The sequence below is a fragment of the Salvelinus sp. IW2-2015 genome, linkage group LG2 (assembly GCF_002910315.2).
Source record: "Salvelinus sp. IW2-2015 linkage group LG2, ASM291031v2, whole genome shotgun sequence".
NCBI lineage: Eukaryota > Metazoa > Chordata > Actinopteri > Salmoniformes > Salmonidae > Salvelinus > Salvelinus sp. IW2-2015.
The window spans coordinates 2,617,682-2,636,117 of NC_036839.1; the positions used below are offsets into that span (position 1 = coordinate 2,617,682).

An 18,436-nucleotide genomic window follows, 5' to 3' on the forward strand; every position below is an offset into this window, starting at 1 on the left:
ACAACACAGAGTTACACATGGAATAAAAAACGTACAGTCGTGGCCAAAAGTTTTGAGAATGACACAAATATACATTTTTWAAAYGTTTGCTGCCCTTCTTGACACCAGGCCATCCTCCAAAAGTCTTCGCCTCACTGTGCGTGCAGATGCACTCACACCTGCCTGCTGCCATTCCTGAGCAAGCTCTGAACTGGTGGTGCCCCGATCCCGCAGCTGAATCAACTTTTAGGAGATGGTCCTGGCGCTTGCTGGACTTTCTCGGGCGCCCTGAAGCCTTCTTCACAACAATTGAACCGCTCTCCTTGAAGTTCTTGATGATCCGATAAATGGTTGATTCAGGTGCAATCTTACTCGCAGCAATATCCTTGCCTGTGAAGCCATTTTTGTGCAAAGCAATGATGACGGCACGTGTTTCCTTGCAGGTAACCATGGTTGACAGAGGAAAAACAATGATTCCAAGCACCAGTCTGTTATTKAAACTCAATCAGCATGACAGAGTGCTCTCCAGCCTTTTCCTCGTCAACACTCACACCTGTGTTAACTGACATGATGTCAGCTGACATCACTGACATGATGTCAGCTGATCCTTTTGTGGCAGGGCTGAAATGCAGTGGAAATGTTTTGGGGGATTCAGTTAATTTGCATGGCAAAGAGGGACTTTGCAAATAATTGCAATTCATCTGATCACTCTTCATTACATTCTGGAGTATATGCAAATTGCCATCATACAAACTGAGGCAGCAGACTTTGTGAAAATTAATGTGTCATTCTCAAAACTTTTGGCCACGACTGTACAGTCAATAGAAAAAATCCATTTACAGTGTGTGATTAGGGATGTAAGGCAATAAATAGGTCATAGTGGCGAAGTAATTACAATTTAGCAATTAAACACTGGAGTGATAGATGTGCAGAAGATGAATGTGCAAGTAGAGATACTGGGGTGCAAAGGAGCAAAAAAAATCAATAACAATATAGGGATGGGCTATGTACAGGTGTAATGATCTGTGAGCTGCTCTGACAGCTGATGCTTAAAGTTAGTGAGGGAGATATGAGTCTCCAGCGTCAATGATTTTTGCAATTCGTTCCAGTCATTGGCAGCAGAGAACTGGAAGAAAAGGCAGCCAAAAGAGGAATTGGCTTTGGGGGTGACCAGTGAAATATACCTGCTGGAGCACGTGCTATGGGTGGGTGCTGCTATGGTGACCAGTGAGCTGAGATAAGGCGGGGCTTTACCTAGCAAAGACTTATAGATGACCTGGAGCCAGTGGGTTTGGCGACGAATATGAAGCGAGGGCCAGCCAACGAGAGCATACAGGTCGCAGTGGTGGGTAGTATATGGGGCGTTGGTGACAAAACAGACAAAATATCCTTTGTCTGCGCATATGGACTGCCCTCTTCAACTCAAACCACAGGTTTTCAATGGGTTTTAAGTGCGAGACAGATGGCCATTGCAAAATGTTGATTTTGTGGGCAATMAATTTTTCTTTGTGGATTTTGATGTGTGCTTGGGGATATTGTCTTGCTTGAATATCTATTTGCGGACAAGTTTCAGTTTCTTGACAGAGGCAACCAGATTTCTGYCTAAAATGTCCTGGTACTGAGTAAAGTTAATGATGACGTTGACCTTACAAGTGCCCCAGGATTAGTGGAAGCAAAAATAGTCCCATAACATCAAAAGTTTACCAACCATATTTTACAGTAGGTATGCAGTTATTTTCTGCTTATGTATTCTCATTTCAAAACCAAACCCACCACTGGTGTGCGTGGCCAAAGAGCTCTATTTTCATGTCATCTGACCAAAGCAACAGTTCAAATCCAAGTTCCAATGCCGTTTAGCAGACTCCAGGCGGATCACATGAAAATAGAGTTCTTTGGCCACACACACCAGTGGTGGGTTTTGCTTCTAGATGAGAATGCATGAGCGGAGAATAACCCCCTACCTACTATAAAATATGGTGGTGGATCATTGATGCTATGGGGCTATTTRGCTTCCACTGGTCCTGGGGCCCTTGTTTAGGTCAACTTGGTTGCCTCTGTCTGCCAGGAGGCTGAAACTTGGCAGCAAAGTGGATCTTCCAGCAAGACAATAACCCCAAGAACATAACAAAATCCACAAACAATTGGCCACCAAATCTACAATTCAACTAATATAATGTTCTATATGTCAATCTATCTCTATATAGCATCAACATCTCTATATTTCTTAGGGTTGCAAAGGGAGGGTAAATAATTGGTAACTTTCAAAGTTGACCAGTAAACTACCAGAATTTTTGTAACTGTCAAGAATGTTAGGGAATTGTATCACTTGACATCTAGTAGCCGTTTTGGGTACTTCAGATTACCACAGGAGTCTAATTATCTCTGGCCCTCCGTGTGGCCTTAACACATGTAAAATATATAAAATAAGATCATTTTAATATACAAAATAAAAATGACAAAACTYTAGAACATTATCCTAAATATAACCCATAAASTTAGTGAACTTCCATTTCATCCCAATACCATGGTTTCAGCATGAAATATAATTTKTATGAAATAAAAATAGATACCATGTCAATACAGTCAATTCAGAAAGTATTCAGACCCCTTGACTTTATCCACGTTACAACCTTATTCTAAAATGGATTAGATYAATCTTTTTTTTTTACTCAATCTACACACAATACCGCAATAATGACAAAGTGAGAACAGGTTTTCAGAATTTATAAAAAATAAGACAGAAATATCATATTTACATAAGTATTCAGACCCTTTGCTATGAGACTCGCAATTAAGCTCATATGCATCCTGTTTACATTATTCATCCTTGAGATATTTCTACCACTTGATTGCAGTCCACCTGTGGTAAATTCAATTGATTCGAAAACATTTGGAAAGGCACACACCTGTCTATAAAAGGTCCCACAGTTGACAGTGTACGTCAGAGCAAAAGGMTGAAGGAATTGTCCGTAGAGCTCAGAGACAGGATTGTGCCGAGGCACAGATTTGGGGAAGGGTACCAAAACATGTCTGCAGCATTGAAGGTCCCCAAGAACACAGTGGCCTCCATTATTCATAAATGGAAGAAGTTTGAAACCACCAAGCATCTTCCTAGAGCTGGCCGCTTGGCCAAACTGAGCATTCGGGGGAAAAGGGCCTTGGTCAGGYAGGTGACCAAGAACCCGATGGTCACTCTGACAGAGCTCCAGAGTTTCTGTGGAGATGAGAGAACCTTCCAGAAGGACAACGATCTCTGCAGCACTCCACCAATCAGGCCTTTATTGTAGAATGGTTAGACGGAAGCCACTCCTCAGTAAAAGGCATATGATAGCCCACTTGGAGTTTGCCAAAAGTGCCKTAGGATTCTGACCATGAGAAACAAGATTCTCTGGTCTGATGAAACCAAAATTGAACTCTTTGGCCTGAATGCCATGCATCTCGTCTGGAGGAAACCTGGCACTATCCCTACGATGAAGCATGGTGGTGGCAGCATCATGCTGTGTGGATGTTTTTCAGTGGCAGGGACTGGGAGACTAGTCAGGATCGAGGGAAAGATGAACGGAGCAAAGTACAGATAGATCCTTGATAAAAACCTGCTCCACAGTGCTCAGGACCTCAAACTGGGGGCGAAGGTTCACCTTCCAACGGGACAACGACCCTAAGCACACAGCCAAGACAAAGCAGGAGTGGCTTCGGGACAAGACTCAATGTCCTTGAATGCCCCAACCAGACACCGGACTTGAACCCGATCTAACATCTCTGGAGAGACCTGAAAATAGCTGTGCAGCAACGCTCCCCATCCAACTTGACAGAGCTTGAGAGGATCTGTAGAAGAATGGGAAAAACTCGCCAAATACAGTTGTGCCAAGCATGTAGCGTGATACCCAAGAAGACTCGAGGCTGTAATCACTGCCGAAGGTGCTTCAACAAAATACTGAGTAAAGGGTCTGAATACTTGTAAATGTGATATTTCACCTTTTTTTTTTTGCAAACATGTCTAAAAACCTGTTTTTGCTTTGTCATTATGGGGTAGTGTGTGTAGATTGATGAGGGGGGGGGAAACTATTTAGTCAATTTTAGAATAAGGCTGTAACGTAACAAAATGTGGAAAAAGTCAAGGGGTCTGAATACTTTCCGAATGAACTGTATGTCTTTGTTGTCAATGTTTTGCCGCCAAACTGGGGAAAGTTGTGAAAAGAGTAAATAGTTGGAAGAGTTGGAGAGTTAAGTGAAAATAATGCCATTGTTGATTAGATGRTTTATTCTTTAATTAGGCTTTTTCTTGAACCATATGGTCTATCCACTAAAAACTCATGGATGAATAAAAAATGAATARTATATARGAATACTTTTTAAAAACATTTCCAAAGTTAACATAGATTGCCATAGATGACATGTTAATTACGAAGCATTTCCATAACTTTGGTATATTACCATTCGTTTTGCAACTCTACTCTTCCACTTACCGTGGAGACTTTGTTGACCACCTCGGGCATGAGCGCCAGGCCACGTGTGAAGGTGCGCGCCGCGACAAAGGCCCGTGTCAGCTGGAGGCGGAGCTTGCGCGGCACGTCACCAAACGGTTTCAGTTGCTCGGTGTGGCGGCTGACACACTCCATGTAGGCGTCACTGAACTCGTACTGGACGTTGACCAATCGGAACATCCTCTCCAGGAGGTCTTCCCAGAAGTCAGACAGCATGGAGTCCAGGTTGACTGCCCCGCTGCCCGACACGTAGTAGCGCTTCAGCTCCTGGAAAAAGTGCTTGAATAGCTCCGCATTATGCACATACATCAGGCCGTACGTGCGCACGAACATGTCGTTGAGCGAGTGCTCCGCGTTGTCCAGCAACTCGCGGAAGAATTCTGCAGACGGGAAAGAGAAGAATTGAGTGTAAGTACGACGATAGCACACAGCTAAAACTTAAATGTCAACATCAGAGTGTGGTAACGGTAGGCTATATTTGTGATCTAATAGAATATTAATATAAAGAGGTTATTATTATTAAAGTGACTTGTTATTCAGGAAATTGTATTTGCTGCACAATGGAGCGCTTTGTAAATCTTCCAAAACATGTGGACGGGGGCAGATTTTATAAAGGCTAATGTCAATACCATATTTATTCTGTCTGGGGTAAAGATGTTCAAACTACGTACGTACTCTAATAAAATCTGTTCCTCTTAAAAAATACAGTGCCTTCAGAAAGTATTCATACCCCTTGACCTATCCACATTTAGTTGTATTAAAGCCTGAATTATAAATGGATTCAATAAATACAAAATCTCATCCATGTACACACAATACCCCAAAACGAAGATGAAGTGAAAACATGTTAATATACACTACCGTTCAAAAGTTTGGGGCCACTTTAGAAATGTCCTTGTATTTGAAAGAAAAGCAATTTTTTTGTCTATTTAAGAAGACCTTTCTTCTGAAATTCATGAGTCTATTCGTTCTGAGAAATTTTTATTTTAAAATGGCCAAAAAAATTGATTTTCTTTCAAAAACAAGGACATTTCTAAGTGACCCCAAACTTTTGAACAGTAGTGTACATTTTAGCAAATTTATGTCAATAAAACTTCACCTGTTGCCAATTCAATTGTTTGGACATGATTTAGGTGTCACAGTTGACAGTGCATGTCAGAGCCGACGCTATACCATGAAGTCCAAGGGACTGTCAATAGATCTCACAGATAGAATTGTGATGAGGCATATATCTGGAAGGGCATAKAACAATTTCTAGAGTGTTGAACGTTTCCAAGAGCACAGTGGTTTCCATCATTGGGAAATTGAAAAAATATGGAACTACCCAGACTTTGAGCAACCTGGCAAGAAGGACCTGGGTCAGGGAGGTGACCGAAAACAGAACTACAGAGTTCCTTGGCTGAGATGGAAGAATGGCTGCCAGCTGGACAAGTCTCTACAGCACTTCACCAATCAGGGCTTTATGGGAGAGTGGCCAGATGCAAACCACTCCTGAGAAAAAGCCACATGACAGCACGCCTGGAGTTTACAAAAAGSCACGTGAAAGACTCAGAACTTAATGCAAACYATTCTGTGGTCTGWTGAGAGAAAAAATGTTACTATTTGGCCTGAATTGTCTGGAGAAAACCAGGCACAGCTCATTTCTCATCTAACACCATCTCTACCGTGAAGCATAGTGGTAGCAGCATCATGCTATGGGGATTATTTTCAACGCCAGAGACTGGGGGCGAAGATTTACATTCTAACAGGACAATGACTCCAAGCACACAGCCAAAGCAACGCTGGAATGGCTTCAGAAKAAGAATGTGAAAGTCCTTGAGTGGCCCAGCCAAAGCCCAGACTTGAATCCCATTGGAAATCTGTGGAAAGACTCGAAGATTGCTGTTCAACACCACTCCCAATCTAACTTAACAGAGCTTGAGAAAATCTGCAATGAAGAATGGGAGAAAATCCCTAAATCCAGATGTGCAAAGCTGATACAGACAAACCCAAGACGACTGACTCACAGCTGTAATTTRTGCCAAAGGTGATTCTAAAATGTAAATGCACTCATGTAAATGTGATATTTCTGTATTTCATTATTTTTTTAAATGTGCAAACATTTCTAAAAACATGTTTTCGCCTTGTCATTATGGGGTATTGTGTGTAGATGGGTGAGAGCAAAAKATATATATCTAAACTATTTTGAATACAAGCTGTAACAAAAACATGTGGAGGATGTCAAGGTGTATGAATACTATCTGAAGGCATGTGAAGCATACATAAATCCCAGCTCCTTACACTGCATAAACATTATAAATCAAATAAAAAAATATTCTGTATGTTATCCAGAGGTTCTTTGAATGTTTCCCTCTCATCTGATTCTCACACATTGCCTTCATTTTGCTGGACCCCAGGAAGAGTAGCTGCTGCTTTGGCAGCAGCTAAATGGGGATCCATAATAAATACAAATACACAAACTAACATTGTAGTGTACATTTCCACAACCAGATTGAAAGTCTCCTCAATAATGTTTTTGGCAGCGTGTCTGTGACTGTCATTAGACAAAGCCATCACTTACAGAGAGATGAACCTGGAGAAGAGTCCCCTAAGCAAGCTGATCCTGGGGCTCTGTTTACAAACCTTACATAACAAAGCCATCACCTACAGAGAGATGAACCTGGAGAAGAGTCCCCTAAGCAAGCTGGTCCTGGGGCTCRGTTCACAAACCTTCAATAACAAAGCCATCACCTACAGAGAGATGAACCTGGAAAAAACTCCCCTTAGCAAGCTGGTCCTGGGGCTCTGTTCACAAATAGACCCCACAGAGCCCCAGGACAGCAACACAATTAAACCCAACCAAATCATGAGAAAACAAAAAGATAACTACTTGACACATTGGAAAGAATTAACAAAAAAACGGAGCAAACTAGAATGCTATTTGGCCGTAAACAGAGAGTACACAGTGGCAGAATACCTGACCCAAACTTAAGGAAAGCTTTGACTCTACAGACTCAGTGAGCATAGCATTGCTATTGAGAAAGGCCGCCGTAGGTAGACCTGGCTCTCAAGAGAAGACTGGCTATGTGCACAATGCCCACAAAATGAGGTGGAAACTGAGCTGCACTTCTTAACCTCCTGCCAAATGTATGACCATATTAGAGACACATATTTCCCTCAGATTACACAGATCCAAAGAATTTGAAAACAAACCCAATTTTGATAAACTCCCATATATATTGGTTGAAAAACCACAGTGTGCCACCACAGCAGCAAGATTTGTGACCTGTTGCCAAAAGAAAAAAGGAAACCAGTGAATATCAAACATCATTGCACCATTGCAAACACCATTGCATATTTTGTTTATTTATTTTCCCTTTTGTACTTTAACTATTCGCACATAATATGAAAAGTCTTTGAAAAGTCTTTATTCTTCAGGAACTTTTGTGAGTGTAATGTTTACTGTTAATAAACAAAAGTGAAATAAACAATAAAAATGATCTACTCACTTGCTTGGCAATGTTAACATACGTTTCACATGCCAATAAAGCATTCAATTGAAATTGAATTGAGTGAGAGAGTGGCAGAAAGAGATGCATAGGAAGATGCAGAGCGAGAGTGGCAGAGGAAGATGCAGAGCGAGAGTGGCAGAGGAAGACGCAGAGCGAGAGTGGCAGAGGAAGACGCAGAGCGAGAGTGGCAGAGGAAGACGCAGAGTGAGAGAATGGCAGAGGGAGACCAAGAGGGAGAAGAAGCGAGACAGAGACGGAGCGTAAGAGGGCGAGAGAGGGAGAGACGGAGAGAGAGAGCGAGAGAACACTGCTATTCAATGTCTCTCCACATCAAGCCGCTGAAGCACCATCAAGCCGCTGACCACCAATGGAATTTTCTGTTGTCCATTCCATTCGTTTTCCTTTCTCCCTGCTCCTCTTTCAATATGATTACTGCCCACCCCTCCTCTCCCTCCCCTTCCATATAGGGACCTGTACCCCCCTCCACACCTCTCTCTCACGCCAATGCTTTCAGTTCGTCAGTTCCTTCAGATGCTCTCTTCAGTAGGGACAGGGAACAATAACCTACTTTATCCTGAGGAATGTCCACCCCCCCCCCCCCCCCCCAATAACACAGCACCCCTCTCCCACGACCCCTCACTTGCTTCAACACCACTTTCTTAATCTGAACAAAATGAGCATTCCAGATTCTCTACGAAAATGCTTAACCTCTCTCACTGTTACATGTGTGCAAGCATACACACCCCTTTCACTCTTTTCTCTTTGTATCAACTCCTCTCTCTCCCCCTTCTTCTTCCTTGTACACACAAAACGTCCTTTCCGCTGCAGTTTCTCGGTGTGCCTTCTGCCAAGCTTTGAAATGTAAAGTTCCCATGCTATCTCTTCGGAGTCACCAAACGCTCCTGAATTCGGGCACCAGGACACATACACGCAACACACACACACTTAACTTCTCTAGGGTAGGGGCAGCATTCGGGATTTTGGATGAAAAGCATGCCCAAATTAAACTGCCAGCTACTCATCCCCAGAAGATATGCATATTATTAGTAGATTTGGATAGAAAACACTCTGAAGTTTCTAAAACTGTTTGAATCATGTCTGTGTGTATAACAGAACTTATTTAGCAGGAGAAACCCCGAGGACAAACCATTCAGATTTTTAGTTTTTTTTGGTCACTCTCTTTTCAATGAGGTTTCATTGGGAAACCAGATTTCTAAGGGACATGCTTGCAGTTCCTACCGCTTCCACTGGATGTCAACAGTCTAGAGAAATTGGTTGAGGTTATTCCTTTGTGTAATGAAGAAGTACGGCCATCTTGAACGAGAGTCACATTAAGTTTCCTTTTAGATAGAAGTGCGTAACCAGAAAGCTTTGCTATAGTTGGTTTTAATCCTGTATTGAACACAGATCATCCGCTCTTCAATTTGATCGATTATTAACGTTAAAAAATACCTAAAGTTGTATTACAAAAGTAGTTTGACATTTTTTTGGCAAAGTTTACAGGTAACCTTTGAGATATTTTGTTCGTCACTGTTAGAGCAAGTTGGAACCTGTGTTTTTCGTGATCAAACGCGCCAAATAAATGACATTTTGGATATATATCGACGGGAATTAATAGAACAAAAGGACAATTTTGTGATGTTATGGGACATATTGGAGTGCCAACAACAGAAGCTCGTCAAAGGTAAGGCATGAATTATTATTTTTTATTTCTGCGTTTTGTGTTCGCGCCTGCAGGGTGAAATATGCCCTTCTCTCTTTGTTTACAATGGTGCTATTCTTCGGATCAATAGCATCGTATGCTTTCGCCGAAAAGCCTATTTGAATTCTGACATGTTGGCTGGATTCACCAACCAGTGTAGCTTTAATTTGGTATCTTTCTGTGTGATTTTTAATGAAAGTTTGATTTTATAGTAATTTACATAGTAATTAATTTGATTTTGGCGCTCTGCATTTTCTCAAGTTTTTTGCCAAGTGAGACAGTAGGCGTCCCGCCTAAACTCAGATTTTTGGATATAAATATGAACTTACCGAAACAAAACATGTTGTAAACATGAAAGTCCTATGAGTGTCATCTGATGAAGATCATCAAAGGTTAGTGATTCATTTATCTCCAATTCTGCTTTTTGTACTGCTCTCTTTGGCTGGAAAAATGGCTGTCTTTTTCTGTGACTTGGCTCATACCTAACATAATCGTTTGGTGTGTGCTTTCGCCCGTAAAACCTTTTTGAAATTGGACACTTTGGCTGCATTACAACACGTGTAGCTTTAAATGGTGTAAAATACTTGTATGTTTGAGGAATTTTAATTATGGGATTTCTGTTGTTTTTGAATTTGGCGCCCTGCAGTTTCACTGGCTGTTTGACGAGGTGGGACGCTACCGTCCCACATACCCTAGAGAAGTTAACAATGGCGCCGGAGGAGATGGCTGCCGTTTTACGGTCTCCTAACCAATTGTGCTATTGTGTGTTTTTTCGCGTTATTTGAAACTTATTTGGTAACATATATGTTTCAGCCACCGTCTCTTATGACTGAAAAGAGCTTCTAGATATCAGGATGTCGATTACTCACCTCGTTACTGGAAGAAGATTTGATCTTTAACGAGTCAGACGCAAAGAATTTCAGACACCCGACAAGGCCCTCATCCCTGTCATTCGCAGGAGAAAGAGACAGAGATGTTCTGGGACGTTAGGTCGGGCGTGCCTTGTAAGGATCCGGCGGCGAGTGGTTTATCTTCCTTACCATCAGTCCTATTAGCCAACGTACAATCATTGGATAACAAAACAAACAAACTATGATCACATATATCCTACCAACGCGGCATTAAAAACTAATATCTTATGTTTCACAGAGTCATGGTTGAACAACGACATGAATAATACACAGCTGGCAGCTTTTACGTTGCCATCGGCAAGATTAAAAACAGCCGCCTCCGTTAAGACAAGGGTGGCTGTCTGGTGTATATTTGTAAAACAACAGCTTGTGCTACGAAATCTAATAGTAAGGAAGTCTCGAGGTTTTGCTCGCCTGAGGTAAAGTATCTCATGATAAGCTGTAGACCACACTATTTACCAAGAGTTTTCATCTATATTTTTCATAGCTGTCTATTTACCACCACAAACTGATGCTGACACTAAGTCCGCACTCAATGAGCTGTATACGGTCAAAAGCAAACAGGAAAATGCTCATCCAGAGGCGGGCTCCTAGTGGCAGGGGACTTTAATCCAGGGAAACAAATCTGTTCTACCTAATTTCTACCAGCATGTTAAATGTGCAACCAGAGAAAAAAAAAAAACTCTAGACCACCTTTACTCCACACACAGAGACGTGTACAAAGCTCTCCCACCATTTGMCAAATCTGACCACAATTCTATCCTCCTGATTCCTGCTTACAAGCAAAAACTAAAGCAGGAAGCACCTGTGACTCGGTCAATAAAGAAGTGGTCCGATGACGCAGATGCTAAGCTACAGGACTGTTTTGCTAGCACAGACTGGAATATGTTACGGGATTCTTCCGATGATATTGAGTAGTATACCACATCAGGCTCTGGCTTCATCAATAGTAACCCTGGGCATACCTGATTACCTCATTTATCAAACATTACACGTTATAATTTGAACTTCACCAAGCCAGATGCCCTCACAAGGCGTCACCTGCACTCTAGTCCCTCGTTCAATGAGCTTCWRCAAGCCSAGTTCTCTCGCAAGATTACCRACGCTCTAGTCCTTCACTCCACAATAACCTCACCAGTCCTACTGTGATCAACTCAGTACCACAGATCTGGACTTTTGGTTGCCCACATCTGGCTATTTAATCACTTAAGAACACAACTCAGTCCTGCTAGTTACCTCAGCTGTGGCCCTCATCACTTATTGATAGATTGTCCAAGCRGACCTCTCTCAGTACTCTGTCRGAGATCTGGTATKCACCTGTGCCCGCTACCTCTCAGATCYTAGGCGGGTCCAGCTGCTCAATAATAAGCATGGRTTACCCTGAGATSCCAATTTCMGATCCCCTGTGCACAGTTTACCRAGATCTTCAGGAGAGGTCAACAGGTGAAGTTGCAGATTTTCTCCATGTCGCCAAAAATGTTGTGGAAATTCAGTACTGACAGAGACTTTTTCATTTCTTCAAACAGTCATTGTAATTTAATATTGATTAATTATTGCAATAATGAAACCGTCGACCCCACACTAGAAAGTGTTTTGCCGAGTGCTTAATGAAAAAACAGATGTTATTTAGGACCTAAAAATGCTTAGTCTGCCTGGTTCCAACCGTCCCATAAGCKACCTTGYTCTATCTCCTGCTTATTTGCACGGGATATTGTTTTACTTCCAACCCGGCTTAGTTTCCCAGAAYCTAGGAAGATMAGACAATGAGGCATTGTTCTAAACTCTTCCAGGCTCTCTCTATCTCAGTCACACACACCAAATCTGGTCTATGGAATGCCAGCATTTAGGTTTTTATCATCAAGTCATAGCAGACTAACTACATCGACAAAGCTAGAGTGGAAACCATCCCTTTACAGAAACACAGAATTAAACATTACAGAAATGTCCTACTATTGGTTAAGTATTAATTGCTAACTATTAATATCAAACAAATCAGGTAAATAGGTACCTATTTGGGTCTCTAGGTACCCGTCGTTTGGGTCMCTGCGTGTCAAAAAACACATACATCAATGAACACTATTTGACAATAACACTATTTGACGCGTTAAATAAGCTTTTAATTTGACACGTCAAATAACAGTTCTATTATAGAATGTTGTGTGTTCTGAATTTGCACGTTCAAACCAGGCGCCACCACTACTATCAGTAGCACTGTCAAAGCTGTACAAAAAAGTCTGCAAACAAGCAAACACCGGCCACGAATGATGTGTTTACAATACCGTGTAGGTAATAAAGCATTATTTGTTCGACCACAACTTCTGGGGTAGCTAGCACCAATACAACCAGCCTGAAAACAATGACCAGTACAAACTGCAGTCATTTGAATTATTCTTCGAAATCATTGTAAGTAAGTATTAGCTAGGTAGCCACTTGTTGTTCGCTTATTGAAATTGAACTTCAGTTCATTAAAATAAATAACTCAGCAGCTACTTAACCCTGTTGCCAAAAGCTAACATTATAAGCAGCCAGCTAACTCGACCGGACCGGGTTACATGTGAAGCTAGCCACAATAAGGATTAGGCACAATAGTGGAATTTGCGGTTTSCCATCAAAATAAAAGTGATGCAGAAGGTTACAATTGGTGGAATCATGCCATATTTCAACTAGATAATGTTAAACAAGGTTGGAATGTGTAGCAATGAAATGTGGTATCAGTCTACTCAATACCCAAGCTATTGTCTCCTCAGAGTTATCAGACTTCAAAACATCCACGCAGTATTGTTTTTCCTCAGGAATAGTGTTAAATACACATAGGTTGTCAAATGTGGCTCAATTCACAGTTGTTTCAGAGTCCCGCAATAAGAGCTACGACGCTAATGTTCTCTGGGTGTCACTGAGTAGACGGATGTCATTGATCCACAAACCAGAGGTAAGGCTGTACAGTGAAATAAGTATGCCCCCAATGCAATGCTAAWGTATAATACATCCAGTGTGATTTCAACAGATTGTCAAATTAACAAATTATTGTCTTTCGTTGATTTTATATAAACAACATTCCAACCCCGTTTAGCATGATTACTCAATTATGGCATAATTATACTATTTGTATTCATTTGCGTCGCTGTCAATTAAATACTTTTATTTTGAAGGCTAACCGCAACGTCCACTATTGTGGCTAATTCTTATTGTGGCTAGCTTCACATAGATGGGTCTGACCACCATTAATGAAATAAGAACTGTCTTATAAATTAGGGTTATTTTAGATGACACCTAGCTATACAGTTAGCTAGCTAACTATAGCTACTGAAACAGATGTCGTTTTGCTATGTTTTTAAGGAAGAACATTGCTTGCATCCATGAGCTAGCAACTTTACCAGCATCATAGCATACGTATCAATGAATCGTTGTGACATATGAAATACGAGTGATTGTGTAATAACTACGTAAAAAATGTATGAACTCATTCAATTATGTGACGAGCAGTCATATTCAGGTCCTGATTGGTCAACAAGCTTATTTGACACGTCAAATAGTGTTATTTGACGTATCTTTTTTGACACGCAAAGACCCAAACGGCGTTCCATAGAAATCCTGGTTGAGAATGAAACAGCAAGTAAGTGAAAGAAATAGGTTTTGATTATGTTTTACCGGTAATGGGGACATGTAAATGCCCCAAAAATAACTTTTTGGTCAGTGTGTGTGTGTGTGTATAACCTTTATTTAACTAGGCAAGTTAGTTAAGAACAAAATCTTATTTACAATGACGGCCTACTCCAGCCAAACCCGGACGACGCTGGGCCAATTGTGCGCCGCCCTATGGGACTCCAAATCACGTCCGGATGTGATACAGCCTGGATTCAAACCAGGGACTGCAGTGACGTCTCTTGCACTGAGATGCAATGCCTTAGACCACTGCGTCCATGTGTGTGTGTTAACTATTTAACTGTACTAGAATGCTTAAAAGGCCGTAAAAATTTGAAATACCGGATATCGGTATCGTTTTTTTTTGGCAAGGAAAATATCAGATATCGGTATGTCATATGTCATATCGGTGCATCACTAAACTGCATTGTTGGATAAGGGCTTGTAAGTAAGCATTTCACTGTAAGGTTGTAATCGGTGCACGTGACAAATAAAATTTGATTCGGCGCTGTCAATTCCACCACAATTCCGGCACACTAAAAAGATAAACAGGGTGGAGGTGGCTTGGTGCCGTTTAAATAGAGTTATTTTCTTACTCCAAATCACCGATGTGTCGCCAAGGATACCGGAAACACTGCAGCCCTTCCATTTACCTCCCAGCATGGCCACACCCCCCCACACAAAGACAGGGGAGAGGGCACCGAGCTCCACGCTCCGTTGACAGAGATTAAAACAAAAGGTTATTCTGCCCCTCCCCCCCACACCACCCCCCACTCTGGAATGTCATAGTTGCCACAAGTTTAAAGTCTGTGAAAGAAGACATGATGGGAGGTGGAAAAGTTGGTAGAGGGTAGGACAGGCCCTATCAGTTGTCTTCTTACACCTCCTCCATTCTATGCAGCCATACTAAGTCAAATCAAATTTTATTAGTCACATGCTTCGTAAACAGCAGGTGTGGACTAACATGCTGACCACACCGCCAGCGTTGCAAAATAAATTTACACATACATTTTATTCAATCATTTCATCCAAACTMSTCRCGTTTGTCAACGAGCGTCTGCGTAGCCAGGCGTTAATATAGAACTTGGTTCTATTTTTGATGKGCTGCAAGTCCCGCCTCTCCCATCTCCTCATTGGTTTTTAGGAGCATACACCCACGTGGGTGATTGAAAGATAAGCTGAGGTCCACACTCCAGTCAAAGTTGGTTGCCAACTGCTTTATAAAGTCCACAGAAGAATTAGACTGGAGGAGAGATTACTAGAAACTAACCAACCTTTTTATCTGTGGATTAATTGTTGGAGTAGAGAACACACAATTTTGTGTGACTCAAAATGGGTCCAAATTCTACAAAGACGCAGAAAAAAAAGTAACTTGTGCATTTCAGGTAAAACAACAACCCAATGTTTATATCCCAGGAAAAAGCAGCGAGCTAGCTAGCAACAGCAAGCAAGCTAGCTAAATGTCCATGAATGTTTCATGCGTTTTGACCTGTCCCCAAATGAATATAGTTGGTTCAGAGTTTGTTCTGATATTTCAACCCACATGTCCTGATCGCGTCTGGTGTGGAAGGACAAAATCAACCCGCGCTCGATGGCGGACGTGCGCGCGCGCGCCCCGTCTAGTCAGCATGTAACAAGTTAAACGCTTACTTTATGGGCCCTTTCCAACAACACAGAGAGAAAGAAAATAGAGAAAGAAAATAAAAGTAAAACACGTAATGATAAAAGTATTAAAAGACACAACGAGGAACAATAACTTGGAAATATACAAGGGGTACCAGTACCGAGTACCACCACTTCACAGCCAATAGATTCTCCCTGGCAAAGATGGATATGCTACTGGGGAATAGAGTACCACAAGGTAGCACAAAACTCCCTTCTAGTTGTAACTTCTGGTACTTTTTAAAGATCGATTAGAGTTGAGTGGGTTTCTCAGGCTGAAGTTAAGGCCTCTAGTATGAAAGCAGCATTACACAGGCGTCTTGCTTCGTCATTGAAAACGGTTCATGACAACAGCTAGCGGTCAGCCGTCAGCTAGGCCCTGGAGCAGCACACTCCCTTACAGTTTTCCAACGAAAAAACGTCCCTGCTGCTCAGCCATTGGTTCAGGAAAATGTAGGTTAAAGGTTACAGGAGAGAGAGCATAGTGTGTAGGGAAYCACTGAGGACGTACGAGGCAGTATAGACACTTAGTCCATATGTGTGTATGTTTGATTGAGAATCTGACTAGATCCTGACAGCAAGAATCTTGTTCGACAAAGAGGGCCTGGAAGAATGTTGTCCTTCCTCTGTGAAGTAGGGCTTTTTCTTATTCCTCAGCGACTTGCTTTGTTGCTATTTCCAGATGTTCCTCCTGCTGTCCCTGAAGTATGAAACGCTGATGTTGGGCCCAATCCATCACCTCAACAGTGGAGCTGACCGATCCCCTTTGCAAGCCTCCCTCCCCTTCATCCTATAAAGGACAACTGAACATCTCACCTTCCCTTCCACCCCACTAAACCCTGTCCCTCGATGTCCCAGCCCAGGCAGTAATTGCACCCTATTTGTGCCAATTAGTCTTTGCATGGGGAGAGAGAGGGGGAGAGGGAGGAAGAGAGAGCGAGTGAGAAATGTATATTCTTTTTAGAACGTTTGTGAGTGTAATGTTTACTGTACATTTTTTAAATTGTTTATTTCACTTTTGTTTATGATCTTTTTCACTTGCTTTGGCAATGTAAACATGTTTCCCATGCATATAAAGCCCTTAAATTGAATTGAAATTGAACTGAACTCAGAGATCAAGAGAGACAGAGGGAAGAGAGCACGAGACAGAGGTAGGGAGAGAGCGCGAGATAGAGGGAGATAGATCAAGAGAGAGGGGAGAAGGAGAGGGAGAGCGAGACGGGGAGAGAGAACGAGAGAGAGGAATGAGAGGAAGGGGGAGAGAGGGAGGGGGAGAGAGCGAGAGCTAAAGAGTGAGAGGGAGGGGGAGCCACAGAGAGGGAGAGAGAGAGCAAGCAATTGAGAGAGCGCGAGGGAGGGAGGGGATAGAGAGAACACGAGGGAGGGAGAGAGGGGATAAAGAGTGAGCGTGAGGGAGGGGAAGAGATATCAAGAGAAGGAGTGGGGAGAGAGGGAGGGGGAAGAGCGAGAGAGGGCGAGGTAGGGAGAGGGTGAGAGGGAGCGAGAAAGAGAAAGAGAGGGGAATGAGAGAGGGAGCATGAGAGTGGGAGGGGTGAGAGAGCGAGCGGGCGAGAGTGGGAGGGGTGAGAGAGAGAGCGGGCGAGAGTGGGAGGGGTGAGAGAGAGCGGGCGCGAGCAAGCGGGAGGGAGCGAGTGGGAGCGCGCGGGAGGGAGCGAAAGAGGACGGGAGAGCGAGAGCGCGGAAGGTAAAGGGAAGAAGTGAGGGAGAGAGAGCGAGAGAGTGAGGGAGAGTGAGGGAGAGAGTGAGGGAGAGAGTGAGGGAGAGAGGAATGGAGAGAAAGCGAGAGGGGGAGAGAGCGAGAGAGAATGGAGAGCGAGAGGGCGAGCGGGAGGGAGGGAGAGCGAGGGGGGAGAGAGAGCGAGAGGGAGCGGAGAGAGAGAGAGCGAGAGGGAGGGAGAGAGCGGGCAGCGAGAGAGAGGGAGCGAGAGAGGAGGGAGGCGGAGTGGACGGGAGAGAGCGAGAGTGGAGGGAGGCGAGAAGGAAGGAGAGGAGAGCGAGAGAGGAGGAGGGCGAAGAGAAGCAAGAGGAAGACGAGAGGGAGGGAGAGACGAGAGGGAGGGAGAGAGTGAGAGGGAGGGGAGAGTGAGAGGGAGGAGAGAGAGCGAGAGGGAATGGAGAGAAGCGAGAGGGAGGGCGGGAGAGAATGGAGAGGAAAGCAAGAGGAGAGAGAGAGCGAGGGGGAGAGGGAGCGCGAGGGAGGGAGAGGGAGGCAGAGGGAGCGAGAGAGGACAGCGGCGGGAGGGAGGGAGAGGGAGGGAAGAGAGAGCGGGCGGGCCGGAGGGAGAGCGGCGGCGGGCGGCGAGGAAGAGCAATAGGGAGAGAGGAGCGAGAGGGAGGGTGAGCGAGCGAGCGGGGGGAGAGCGAGCGAGCGAGCGGGAGGGCGAGCGGCGGAGAGCGAGCGAGCGGGAGGAGAGCGAGCGGAGGGAGAGAGCGAGGAGCGAGGAGGGAGAGCGAGAGAGGACGGGAGAGGAGAGAACGGACGGGAGAGCGGAGAGGAGGACGGGAGAGCGAGAGTGGGACGGGAGAGCGAGAGGGACGGGAGAG

At 43.5% G+C, this 18,436-nt stretch overlaps 1 protein-coding gene across 2 annotated transcripts in view; it reads right to left on the reverse strand.

The window, feature by feature from the left end:
* The window catches only part of LOC111973217 (glypican-4-like), a 77,027-nt gene that overhangs the window by 5,266 nt on the left and 53,325 nt on the right, over positions 1-18,436 (reverse strand). For both annotated transcript variants that reach the window (XM_024000516.2, XM_024000509.2), the window contains exon 3: positions 4,446-4,843. In XM_024000516.2, the coding sequence (XP_023856284.1) occupies positions 4,446-4,843 (398 nt within the window). The remainder of the gene's footprint in view (positions 1-4,445; positions 4,844-18,436) is intronic.